Here is a 13,978-nt window from a genome sequence, read left to right as displayed (position 1 = left end):
CCCGTCTTGGCGATTGATGTACATACAGATTAGAGTGTGCGCAGCCACTGATAGCATCGGCTACGTATAGAGTGTCGGGGTTGCGGCCCGTGACGTCATCACTTTTTTTCCCCCTTCAACTCCCCAGTGACCTTTAGGTGGGGTGAGACCCCCTTAGACAAAGCCCAAGCTTTGCCAAGTAGTCGCAAACGTACATTTTAACATGTAGAATAAAATGTCGGCCGTTTACCAACCGCACCCCAAAAGTGACGTGACCGTTTTTCATTTTGGTCGTCACATGATGGTTAGGCAGAGAAGAAGAGATGGGCCAAGAAAGTGCGGATGCGGTTACTGAATGGCTTGCATACAGTGTCTGCAATGACGTCGTGGCGGATGAGAAGAGATTTACAGAGTGATTGGCAAATATCGTACGACTCTCACGTTCCAAAACAGAAGTTATCATCATCAAAGTGGATACGCACAAGAAGGGAGCGATGCAGGATTTGGGCAGAAATCATGATGCAGCCGGTGAGTATCGCAGAATTGACCTCGCTAGTTTTCCAGTCACTTTCGTAATTACACAGTAGCCAAGGTACAGCCCACATCGGCGTCTCTCGCCTCTCCTTCCGACGCTGCCGCGATCGTCGACCAACACGCCCATTCCCGCCACCACCTGGGGCAATCATTAATGCTGACGATAAGTGTTGGTAGTGGTGATAATGGTGGTGATGATAATGATGATGATGATCGTCGAGATGCCTAACAATTGAGAGTGTGCCTATGCTCAGCATGGCAATCGAGACTGGCTCGAATTCGTCCAAGGTTGAAACCGCGCGTGAGAACCTTTCTGCATCCTCCGAGATGTTCAATAAGTCGCCGGGACATTTCATACGCATTACGCTGGATACGGCCCGGGCCCAGCCATAGGCGCCGGTGGGTAACCAGCAATCATGGGCAAGTTTTGGCGCGCTCCCATGGGAATTATCGACGCGGGGCTCTGCACGCGGTTGAACAGCCCAATCAACCGCCTGCCAACTGAAGGTTCCAGTTCAGTTCCATCGCGAGCAATCTTGACCTCTCTGTTTGAGTTCCAGGGGTTCCGCAGACCCCGAGTCCTGTAGAAGGGTAACCGCGTTGTAGAAAGCCACTCCAGCTTGAAAGGTTTGCCCCAGGCTTTACCCTGTTCGCCGTCAAGTCCGCTGCGTGCGCTCGCAGAATCTTCCGAATCTTCAGCCTCGTTCGTTTGTGTCTCGCTTTCGTCTCGCTCGACCTCCCAGAAGATTGTACCTCTCGCTGAGTCATCAATTATATTACCCCGAGGGCAATTGTCGGTGGCTTCGGTGGGGATCGCCTTGGGTAAATCTAGATCGTTTGTGGCTTGTGCTTTCGGGGCGAACTCGATAGCTGCGGCGGGATCGTTGTTTATTGGAGACAGCATCCTTGCATAGCCAAAGTATTCTCCAGACTTGTTGGCTGAAAACACGAGATAGACATTATCCGCAGCCTACAAACAATACCCGTTAGCAAATACAACAAATAGACCGCCAAAGCAGCGCGTATATACCTTGAATGCACTGTTCAATGATTCTTCATTGTGCGACTGTGTCGCCCAAACACCATTCCTTACGCTCAGATCAAGATCCTCCATAGTTAGACTTTTAAGAATAAAGAAGCGGTCTTTCTGTTGTTGGGCTTCACCATCAACAACAAGGGGCACTCTTGAAGATTGCTCCTCTGATGGCTTGGTGGGTACCGCAGCGGCTTCTGCTTCGGCAGGCGTAGATGGCGCATCGTGATTAACAGCCTCGGGAGGCACTGTCTGCACCTTGGGTGATGTCGCCGAGGGTCCTGTGGGAGCAGTCTGCCCAGATGCTCCTTCGACCGTACTCTTTCGAAGACGACTGACGAGTCGGACAGTTTGGAATTTCGAGTCGTGTAATTTGGATTGTGCTTGGATACAGCTTTGTTCATCCTTGAAGTTTGCAAAAGCACAGTTGCTCTTTGAGATGAGAAACAGAGATTCGAGACCGGGAGCTTCGTTACACACATGATGAACCAAGTTCATCAAATCAGTTTGCGGCGGCAAGTTACCGATCCATATGGCATGACCTAGTCAAAAAGTAAGTTTTATGTTGGGTCCAGTAGCAAGAGATGCATCAAGGTGGGTCATTCAGCATACCACTTTGTCGGGGCTTTCGGGGCGGACCGCGAACAACATTGGGACTCGCTCGGCGGTTATTGGTACCTGGGATATTCGGTCTCAGTATTTTGCTCTGAAAGTCCTGTCCTGCGCCTTTTCACCCCAACCTACCTTCTGGAATACCAAAAGCGCTGGCGGCAGTCTGATACGCTGGGGAATTTCCCCGATGATCATGGGGCATATAGTGACTTGGCATCATATTTCCGGGCATTGTCGCGTTGTGGTTCGGATACTGGCTAGGGTGAGGATAATAATATCCAGCAGGGATCGGCTGATGTGCTTGGTTCATCATCGGCTGGTTGGTGTAATAACCCATGGTGTGTTGTCTCGGAATTCCAGCTTGCTGTTGCGCCGGCGGAAGTTGAGCATTATAGTAACTCGGCATGGACGCCTGTTGTGCCATGTAATACTGCTGAGCAGCCATAGGATTCATGCCAGACTGTCCTGGATATTGAGCCACCGGTGGCATGGCGCCAGAGGACGAGCCGTTATGATTATATCGTGTCTGCCCGGCATTGTTCGAGTTGTTCCGGAATGTAGGATGTGGCAGCGCATTTGCCATTGCGCTCATGTTGTAGGAGCCCTGCGCGGGCCCTCTACCAGTGCCTTGTTGCTGTGTCATGTTGAACTGAGCAGAAAACGCATTCTGAGAAGGATCAATTTGTTGCTCGTATGGTGACTGAAAGCCTAGCGCGTTCTCGCCCGTTGCCTGAACAGTAGGCGCTTGACCTTCGCTAATAGTTGCTGACGCGTGGAAAGAATTATCATAGGCTTCTTGGCCTAAGTGAGCATTCGGTAAGCTCGAGGGCGGTGGTACATCTCCCATTTGGCCTGACCAGCAGCACAAGTTCTCGTTGGCGTGAGAGAGATGAAGTCCTGTAGCTTTGCTGAAGGTATGGTATAACTCCGAAGAATTAATGCGACGGAAACTGAGAGATATAAAATCGTGGATAGTGCTAACAATAGCCCTTGCAAGCGGTGTGGCGTAGAAAACCCCAATGGCTGAGCCTGGGCAAGGGTATGATAGGGCTTTCGATGGGGAACAGTATCGGCAACGATGAGTGCCGAAGCTTCTGTTTACAGGGTTGCGTGTAAGTGCTCCTCGTCTAAGTGATTCTCCAGGGTTCTGGATATGGCTGAATTACCAGATGGTATGGCAAGACGGACAGGCCCAGCCGCAACACTGTCCGAGGTATGTCTGATGGGAGGCCGCTGAGAGTATAGAGTATATGCAGGTTGTTCAGGAAGAATAGTATCTAGATAGGAAGTCCAAGGCGGGAGGCGAAAATACAGACCAGGAAGTCTAGTAAGAAGAAGACGAGGTGTGGCTAAATTTGGGGAGAACATGTGCAAGCCGACTATCATTTGCCTCTTATTGAAGCTAGCTACCCGAAGTGCTATGGGCTCTACATTAGGTATGAGATGACAAGAAGAATGACCCACGTCAGGACCATGTTTCCCCGAGCAGGGACTGGACAGGTACCGACGAGTCGCGACCCGGCGGATGCTGGTAGCTTGGGTAGGCCATAGGGCTCCATTTGTGGTCCTTGACCATGCCAGGGTAGCAAGAGTAAGGTAGGTAACCAGACGGTGACGATCTTGTGTAGAAAGAAGTTGGAGCCCCAGTCCCCCTGGGGGCCACGCAGGAGCCAATGAGAAGGACGGAGTTGAGAAAAGCCACAGTTTGTTAAGAGAAAGAAAGCCGGGGGTTGCCAATGTGGTAATTTGCGTTAGCACCTAACCCGCGTTGTCTTGCTGATTTTGCCACCCGGGCCCGGGTCGCACGACCGCACCAGCAGTAGCCAGGGAGGAGGACGAGCTGGCACTTGGAAGCTTTTTGACAGCCAAACACACCATAATACTACTGGCTTGCCCAGCCACACTTGTTCTGGGCCTGCTTAGGCTTGTGCCTTGCCGGGCGGCATGCTGGCATGCTTTTGCTGAATGGCAAAGCTAATTGCGCATCTTGAACCATGGCAATAATGGATGGATATCATTGATGCGCCCAGGTGTTAGTCGACAGCAAGAACAATGTTGCGCGCACCAAAATGGACAACCCCTCTAGCAAGCTGGCAAGTCAACAATTGTCCGTCCAGCAGAGAACCATGATTGATGGCGAGAATGATGACGATGGCTATACGTCAATCCAGGAACCTCCAGACAAAGAGAGAGACCGTAAGATGCGGTGCCGTAGAACGGGCGGTACTTCCCGACGGCTCGACTCTGAGTCCAGGGTCCAGGGGTCTCCTTCCAGGACCGGCCCAGCCAAAGCAATAGTCGAACGGGGCACCAAGAATCCATGGCCACATGAGAGTAGAGCGCGGCTACGATCAACTCTTTTTGGATATTACTGCGCGAGCCATGTGGGCTATCTAAGGTCTGTTTTTAGATGGTGATACCGGAAGCAGGGTCCAGGTAGTCGTCTTGTCGAAAATAGATGCGCGCGCTCGCTATGGTGCAACCTGGACTTTGCATATTGATGAAGAAAGACGAGGGTAGGAAAGCGAGTATGTAGAGCAAACCCAGTTTGTGCAGACAAAGCGTGAAAAGCAAGCAATAGTAGCAGCAGTAGTGGTTGTAGTCCACGGCAAGTTAGTCAGTCTATCATACCACTGGTCTCCGGAAGCCAGGTACCAAGTGGTACGTTGGTGAGACGCTCGCGGCGATTCATTAGGCGTGGGTATTGATAGTATACTCAATAGCATCCACACCCACGCAAGTTCGCCGAGCCTCCGTAATTGAGTGGAATGAAGTAAACGGATACATAGTGGTAGTAGTATAATCTTGTGTGTGGAGGAGTGGCCGGAAATGCTGCAATCAACAAAAAACGTCAGGGCGTTTTTATCCGCCAGTAGCTCACACGGCTCGTTAGGCGCGTCCTTAATGTCGTCAATGGCTCCATTGTGGGCGTGGTGGTGGTGGTGGTTTGTAATACTGGTAAGGACCCCACTTGGCCGACACTGGGCTTGTCCAGGTCAGTTTTTGGTGCTGGAACCCACTTCCACTCTCCGAAGGCTCGATGCGGGAATCAATGTCGCCGAGAACGAACTGCGTGGGGGACAGTAGAACGGACTGGAACTCGTCGTCGTCGTCGGTCAGGCCGGTATATCCTCAAAAGTGTCTCGTTCTGGCCAGACCAGATAGTACTGCGAGCGAAAAAGAATTTTCTCTGCTACTTCACCCACATCAAAAGTCTGCGACCCAGCAAAATCTCGCGCCAGCGGCAGCTGCTTGTGCTGAGAGACCATGCGTTCGTGTCCAAGACGGCAGAGATGACATCGTCGTTGGCCGAATTAGTTGAAGATCGACGTCATGAAAGATGGGGTTCACAAGGCCGTTCGGCGACATGGGAATCTGCAGAAATGCCATTGCTAAGAAAAAGGCTCTGGCGTCATATGTGGAGAAAATGCGCAGAGCTTTCCCCATTGCGAAAGACGCCATGTCTTGTGCCGATCTCCCCTGGTTTGTAGGGTAATTGTACGTAGTGTGGTACGAGTCGCAAGTCGGTTGTTGGTCGGTAACGTCGGTTCTATTTACTGAATGTATAAGAGCGTCAACTAGTGGGGGTCTTTTTTTTTTTTTTTTTTTTTTTTCCCCTCTAGGGCTTGAAGAAAATAATTTTCTTTTCTTCTCATACCTTTGAATTTTTGCCCCGATGCAAGCCAAGTCGTCCATTTGAGCAGAAATTTTCTCCTTTATTTTTAGTTGGCATATGGCAGGTACAGTAGGTACGGCAATCAATGCCTTCCTGGGAGAGATCTACTACCACTAAGACCCCTTCTCCAGTCCAGTTTCAGCCACATGCATGGTCCACACCAGCCACATTTTACCCAAAGCAATGCTACCTTTTGCTGCACATTGATTCGCTTATATGCCGCAACCTCGAATGCTACCGATATTAGATTATCATTTGTCTTTTTATAGAGCTCTTGTTCTTGTTTGTTGTACCATGAACATGTCACCAAATTGTGTTTGTTGTCACGGTTGTGATGGACTCAAATCAACGGTTATATGACGATTGTCGTGCCCGCAGGATCTGCTCCGCGAAAAACCCCGATCCTAGAAGATCGAGAACTTTAAATTCCAATCAAGATTTGCAAGCGCAAATTTTGACTTGCGGTACCCTACAACAGTTGCGACTGACTTTTGTTATTCCATTGTGCTGCTTTCTCACATAGTTCCCGCGAAAATTTAAAGGTGTGATTTTATAACACACGGGCTCGGCGTCCATTGCCGGGTTGCCATCATAGCATCATTTTGGCAGGCATAGCATACATCATTTATCATTTATTACCTTCGGCAAACGAAAGGGACGGGACGGGCTGCCTGGGCGGACAACCATAGTACCGGCGCTGCGATCGACATGCCTGCATTGCTCAGCCTCAACCATCCGCTGCAGCTGCCAATGCCGCTACCCATCGAACAGGAACGTACATGGGTAAAATTGTTCTATTTGCCACCCCATATCCCCAGGAAACCCTCGATGCTCCCTCCAGCTCCCACACTTATCACAGATTATCAGCGTATTCTGATCGTATTCTGCCCCTCAAATTTTTCATCTTGGCTGCCGATCAGCAGAGCCGCAGTCCCTTTACATGTTGTGACACCCGGACACCCCGAGTCACTCGGAAAGTAATCCACGGACTTGTCACCCATTTTCGGGTCTGTTCGCTTCCACACGCCGCCCCGTGATATCTATTCGTCTCGATGCGCACCGTAACGGCTGTCGCCAAATACCGAGATACTGATAGTCTCGACCCCAGGACCCTGAATGAGGACACTCTAAATGACCTGATATCTGCATCAGACCTTAGCCACTAGGATAGCGAAAACGAACAAGAAAAGACGTTTTGCCACCAAGCTACGTACTGCGTCTAGGTTGCCTCATGGGCAATTGTCCAATGAAAAGCTTCACGTAGCGTAGAGCTTAGGTGGTTAGCAAGCATCTTGCAATCAGGCACGAAAGACAATCCAACGGCATCGCTGGAATCATGCTTTCGGTTCCATTTTCCCTGCTATAGTCGTGTGCCGGCCATTGCATTCCGTGTGATATGGCATCTTCTCATTCCGTTTGCATACTCGCCTTCTTTTTCGCTTGGAAGCTCAAGTTGAAGTTAGTTCCCGGGGTCACTGTATAGTACAGTCACTACAGACTGAGCCTATAATAAATCATGACATTTGTGTCTAGTGTCTGGCCCCCGGGTTGGCCGTCCCGGGAAACGGGCTCACGATTTCACTCCAACAACCTTCCATTCCAACGGTTCTCATTCCTCCCAGGCCAAGCCTTGAATGGAAGCGTCCGAGATGTGTCTGCACTAGCGAGCTTCTATGGCACTATGCTGGCCTATCAAAGCAAATGGCCAGGGCGCCTAATTAGCCTGTCTGTGCTTGCTTGCCTGCCCTGCCCGCGGCATTCACGTCAAGACGTCAAGCCCACCAACCATTTTGCTGCATCAAGTGTCGCTTGCGTCGTGGACGATCGATCGCTGGATGAGACACAGGAGCACTGATGAGTGCAGGCCAACAGGCAGTCCTGCTCTCCCCACCGCTACCCAGATCTATCTATACACTACATTGGCACACCCCCAAAGTCATTCAAGGTGACATGGTCCGTGGGAGTCGGGAAATTTTCGTCCCCTCTTTGCAGTCTATGTCATCCAGTAATTAGAAGCTATGCTTCTTCGAGCTGCCATATCTGGCCTCTGATGGAGTCGGGAACTAGTCAAAAAGAAGGTGTACGAGCATCATCTCGATGACCTGCAGATACTGCCAAACCTTTAACTGCCACTGCGTCTTAAACATTGGCTTGGGCCCCCACCGACTCGGCAGCCTTTCATACTAAAGTCTTTACAATGGCACAGAACCAGCACAAACTTCTGCCCAACGATGTATGCACGAACGGCCGCCCAAAGTTGGTCCTTGATGGCCCAGAAGATCCAGAGACTGGCAATAATCACAACGTGACCGATGACAGCTCCCGTTCTATCCTAAACTAGTTGGCAATGGCTTTTATTCCACAGACGATACCTCCGACGAACATGGGGTAAGGTGGCTCTTTGTTTCGCATAATTGTTCATGTATATACTAGACCGTTGAACTAGTCTTTGACCGGTCATGGACGGAACGCAGTAGCACTCCTAGTCAGCCATCAGTCATCTGTCGGTCATTTCACCAGAGACGCACCCCAGTAATAAGTCCATACCTACTTAGTGCAAACGTGGCTTTTTTGGGGGTTGTTCTCGCCAGCAGGGGAAAGAAAACGGCCGAGCCGTTTGACCAAAAATTCGCATTGAATACCCCATTCTCCCTTGGACGCCAAAGCTGAATTTCCGATCTCGATGGCCATGATGCCATGGTCCGACCATCAACGGTTACACCCGTGGGCGGACCCCGTAACCATTTGTGGACCAAAATGACTCTCTCGTGAAATAATTACATTGATTACAATTCAAAAATAAACAAAAGACCAACCACGGGGGGTTGAATTTCACCGGGCCGAGGATTGCTTCTCGTCAACGCTTCCCCCCGTTTGCTTGCTATTCCCATGATTATCACCGCAGATCGCGAAGATCTCGCGTACTTTCCGAACGTGAAACATCCAGTATACTTGAGAGAAGGCATTTTTTGAATTAACTACAATGCGTCGTGCTTTTGTTCAGTCCCGCCACGTCGATCATGGTTATCTGGGGAGAGGTGTTGGCAGGTTCGAAGATTGGGAACCGGTCCATGTTCGGTCAAACAAGGAAATTCTTCAGCTGCCAAGTTTAGTATCAATTGCTCCCCCCAAAAGAAATTGCTGGCGGACGATCCTGCATGGCGTTACCAGCAAAGTGGTTATGGCGTCTGGTCTGGCTTCTTACTATCTTTAATCCTCCCGACATTGTGCTGCCAATGGCACAAGGATCTAACAATGTTTCTTTAGTTTTATCATGACGTTGCTGCCATGGAAGTTTTGCTCCGACGGCTGCCAAAAACTTTGCCTTTCTCAGCCCACGTTGCGTAAGCATAGTAGGTAATTAGATACTCAAGGGGGTGATTAAACACGCCTCGATGCTCTTATTTAAGATCGTCCCCAAACGCCATTCCACGGTGGCGTCAAGGAATCGTTGGCACAACTTGGGCGATATCTCCAAAGGTCGAGCGATAACCGACGCGCTTCCAATCGAGTTGTCTATAGTAGTGGTCTTTACTCTATGTCAGCAATCCTTTGGCTCGGCTCGCCGATGCTTAGCATTATGCTGGTACACAAGTAGGTGACGCTTGTTAATAGCGATTTTAGCAAGGTCTTTTCGGGATACAGAGAGACAACAAAATTGAATGATATCGCTTAATGAGAAATCCATACATGGTAGCGCTGATGTCTTTCTTCTCTCGTGCAAGTTCAAGTGTGGATTGTCAACGTTTCGCCTCTCTTGCGTCCCGCATTGCTACGAGTGTCTATGTCATGTTCATATTTAGCCTGGGTAGCTAAAGTCACTGAAGTTTGACTTTTGCCTCTAGGGTTTTGCCTCGTTGATTATCAGTCATGGATAGAATTTTTTTTTAGAAAAGGGTTAAAAAAAAACACCTATCCCCCTTACATAAGTGCGCGTGTATCGAACTTGCATGGTGGTATACGCAGGTGGCAAAACAAACGTCCCCCAATACAAGTTGCGTATGGGCCTGGCATGACACTACACACGGGCCCTTGATCACCTGGATGGACTCTTCGTCTTTTCGACTTGAGATTCAAATGGGTCGCTCTACTCTCTCAAATTGACTTGTATCACACCAATGCCTGTACCACCAGGGGGACGTCTACAGCCTACCTGACGAGCAAACGAGGTGTCTCCGAGGGCAACGAGACCGTCCTGCCCAACACTCTCTCACACCGGCAAGAATTAGTAGGTGAAGACTGGGCGCATGGCGCCAGAGGCGGCCCCGGGCAGGATTGTTCCTCCCAAGGCATGCCTTGCAACGTCTTGCTTGGTTCCCTCAAACTCCACTTGAAGACATGCCCTGCTACATGACTGGAAGCCGAGGCGCTTCGTGGGCGCCGCAGCCCAGTACCTGACACTCTGTTTGCAGGATTTGACTGAGATTCCAGGCCCCTTGTGCAATCTACCGTGCCTGCAAGCTACTCCAGCCGCTGCTGCCTTGTCCTAAAAGCTTCATCGGTTGTCATGCTTTCACTTAGCTGACAGCACATGAGACTTTTAGCGAGTTTGCCTGTAGACTTGGGCATTCGACGAAAGCCTTTCTTCATCTAGCTACTTGGATTCGGGAAATTTTGGCAAACACTGACATCTCATTGGTCGCGACGAATCCATTTCATTGCGCGTTTGTTACGGCCAAAAGGCATATGAGCGTATGCACCCACCCAAGCCACCATTGACCTGTCGATCTTACATATAAGTGTATATGGATATCAAGATGGCTTTCTTCAGCCATTAGGTGGGAATGTCGTGGGGTGCAATCCATTGCTTTGACTATTTGCAATCGGCCGGACATGAACCTGAAGTATCTAGTGAAGGAGGCAGCCGACCCCGAAATTGACAGCATGGTCAGCGTGGAGGGTCATCATGACGGTAGGCCGTGGCAAAACAGGACATAGGTTCAGATGAAAGGGAAACACGAAGAGAAAAAGAAAGAAATGAACTGAAGAAGTACCACTCAATCTCGATCCATACCCTAGAATCTGGCCATATCTTCTGGGCCCCTCAACTCAACCACGAAAGCAAGCTCTCCCGCGCCAGAGGTACCTGGGAACTGGTCCTTTTCGTCTTCTTTAATTTTCTTTCGGGGGGATTATTCTGAAAGTGCGCGTTTTGTGCCTTGGCCAAGACGTGCGCCTCCCATCCCCACAACCACTCTTACCGTCCAAAACGAAGTCGGCATTGAACTGAACCACCGAAGCCTCTAGGTCTTGCATGTTGAGCTTTGTGAAGACCATGGTTTGTGTTTGTAGATTTCTAGTATCAAGAAATGAATTGTTATATTGCTTCCAACCATTCGTGGTCGTAATGCTCATCATCTGGACGATTAATATGTCCCAATGAATACACCGGAGCTCCGTCCCATCTTCTTCGCCACCGTTCAAGGATACTATGGCCGTAGAAGACCGTCGCCTCTACGATGAGTACAGATTACACGAAATTTCATCCGTCTAGATTTATAACCAGGAAATCTTTCACTTGATCATAGTCATCAGCCTTGCCTTTACCTGTTCTTTTGGTGAACGCCGAATATGCATTCATTGAACGCCACCCGGGCGGTGTTGCGTCGAGACATTGAGGGGACCTGGCCACACTGTCGTTTCTCCCAGCTTGGGTTCCGTCATTTCTAATCATAAATTTGTCCCACTTCCTTTGTGGCAATAGATCAGAGGACCGCACTTTCTGAAGTATTGGCAAAAGTCCTTGAGGTCCTTGAATCGACGCTATTATAGCTAAGAGCAATTGAAGCTGGAGTTGAGGACGTTTCATCATGATATATATGGCTACTGGGCAATGCATTCGTGCCTTCTTTCAAACAGAAGCCGATACTAATGGCAGGCTTTATAGATCGGCTCGGCAATTGCACAGGAAAGCACTTATCAAAACGTAGCAAGTAGGGAGCCTCCAATGCTGGTAGTCTCATGAGTTGAAAGCCATCATTGCATTCTTTTCATGATTGCCAACCAGTACCATTACCAGAAGGATAAAACAAAACAAAACAAAGAGTAGCAGTAGTGAATCAGAGCATGACTAGGGACTTTCGTTGATAATCAGTATTTCGTCCACTGGACGCGGACAAACACCGAATGAACCTTGGGATATTTGACAAGTGTCGAAAACAAGTACTTCTTGGGTGGTTGGACATCTTGAAACATTTTTAAACAATCACAGTCGCTCTCACGATATAGCTGAGTAATCTTTGCTAGCGTGTGTGGATTCTAATTATTTGGTCTCCTCTTTTCCAGCGTATTCAGAGCCCGCCTCGACGACACAACTGCGATGCTGGCTGATTCGAGGCCCGGGGAAGCTATGATATGGGCGAGAGAATAGTCTTTTGCATGGCTTTCACCACAACATGCCTGGTTGGTGTGACACTGATTCACGCCTTGGTAATTAGCGACTTCTTAAATGTGAGGCGATGCATGAGAAACGTATGACTTCATTGGGCTTGTTCATCGCGCATCTCTATCGTCGGTATAAGTACAGTCCTGGGATATTCATCTGGCTTGCATTTCTTGCAGCCTAATCTCTCTTCAGCGGCAGGATCTTCTCCTCGATACCGTCTTTTGTAATAATGACCATTTGCAATCCATCACCAACCTCAATGTGTCTCTCCACGGCCGAGTCGAATGCATCCTTCACCAAAACCTCAACCTCCTCTCTCAGCAGGGGCTTCCTCTCGCGCTCCTGCAGGGCGTGGCCGACACCGCTTCCAGGAATGTACTGGTTCTTGAAGTTGACCTGGTTGTCGAGGAACGGCATGATCAAGCTTGCAGCAGCACCACCAGCTCTGCATTGCTCCCTCTCGTAGCTGCCAACCGGGTCGTAGCTGTAGACTGCACCCTGACCGTTCTCGTCCAGACCACCCAAGATTGCATAGACGTAGTAGGGGAAGAACCGGCGCTGGTACATGATGGTGCTGAGGCGCTTGGCGCAGGCTGCGACGGACATGGGCTTGTTGTGGCGGTATCGGTACATCTTGCAGATGGTGTCGAGGCGCTCCTGGAGTGCTTCGCCATCGGCTGCGAAACCGACCACGGATAGCAGGATGTTGGCGTCGTCTTGTGAGGAGTTGGAACCGCCAATCTTGTAGACCTTGGGTGCGAAACGTGTGAGAATGCTGTAGCCCGAGGTCATACGGGTGTCGCCCGCCATGATGGTGAAGTCTTTGCCGGCAATAGCGAGTGTTGAGCCACCGTTGTCAGAGTATCTGCATTGATAAGAAAGGTCAGTTTCTGGAAATAGCCAGGAGCTCGATGCTCGGTGCCGTGATGTTCTTACGGGTTGAAACGGTGTTCTCTGAAGCCATCGACGTGATCTTGAGCAGGTGCATCCGAGAACGAATAGCTAGGTCCGTTCAGGACCGGGTTCTGACTGAACATGGCCATGATGAAGGATCGAGATGCCGCTGGTCTATCGGAAATCAAAGGCGATCTGGACGACAATGAGGTGTACTATGCAGTTTCTGATGCGAATGTTGTCGTCGACGGTGAGTTGTGGGTGGTGATGATTGCAGAAGGCTGTTGGTTGGTGATGGAGCTGTTTGATGACTGAGGTCAGTTGTTGCTAGGTAGGTAGCTTCCCAATGACACTACGCGTACAGCTTGCAGCCTTGCAGCAGGCTGAAAGAGGAGCTCCTAGCTACACTAGAACAGCACTAACTTGGCTACTTAGGTAAGCCCCAGGCCTGTGTGAAAGGGAAAGAAACTGGGGCCAAGCTGACCAGGGGCTCTCCAGTGTTATGGGGTGTGGCCCGAGCTTTGGAAATGACTTACGGGCCCAGCTACAGTATGTAAACACTCGCGAGACACAGTCTAGGCGCCTCGGGATTGGCCAGTTGCGCTGTCATTTCCCTGGCGACAGGGGATACGGCAGTGGCATCGTCATTTCGATTTCCACTTCTTCTGGAAACGGGCGCGAAGTCGAAGAATTAGGGGACAAAGTCAACTTCAGAGCTCGACAACGTGGATTCTTATACGTTTGTCGACATTGAAAAAAACCACTACTGGAAGTTTCCATCAGCAGTAAAACCCGACTACAGCATTACCTTGGAAATTCGAATTCGCAAAGCAATTATTGCGACTGGTGAACCTGCACGCCGTGA

General features: G+C 49.9%; 2 protein-coding genes across 2 annotated transcripts; both read right to left on the bottom strand.

Annotated features, from left to right (window-relative positions):
• Positions 1-874: 874 nt before the first annotated feature.
• PFICI_00334 (uncharacterized protein) lies at positions 875-3,005 on the bottom strand (the record flags this gene model as incomplete). Its single annotated transcript, XM_007828915.1, has 4 exons — positions 875-1,483; positions 1,544-2,088; positions 2,159-2,224; positions 2,291-3,005. 4 exons carry the CDS (start codon positions 3,003-3,005, stop codon positions 875-877), a joined length of 1,935 nt encoding a protein of 644 aa, XP_007827106.1.
• A 9,391-nt stretch (positions 3,006-12,396) lies between these two features.
• Positions 12,397-13,262, bottom strand: PFICI_00333 (Proteasome component C5; the record flags this gene model as incomplete). The annotated part of the gene is made up of 2 exons (XM_007828914.1): positions 12,397-13,084; positions 13,156-13,262. 2 exons carry the CDS (start codon positions 13,260-13,262, stop codon positions 12,397-12,399), a joined length of 795 nt encoding a protein of 264 aa, XP_007827105.1.
• Between the last annotated feature and the right edge of the window lie 716 nt (positions 13,263-13,978).

The sequence above is a fragment of the Pestalotiopsis fici genome (assembly GCF_000516985.1).
Source record: "Pestalotiopsis fici W106-1 unplaced genomic scaffold PFICI_Scf_1, whole genome shotgun sequence".
Lineage (NCBI taxonomy): Eukaryota > Fungi > Ascomycota > Sordariomycetes > Amphisphaeriales > Sporocadaceae > Pestalotiopsis > Pestalotiopsis fici.
Note: the sequence above shows the minus strand (reverse complement) of the source record. Positions and strands in the feature narration are given on the sequence as shown.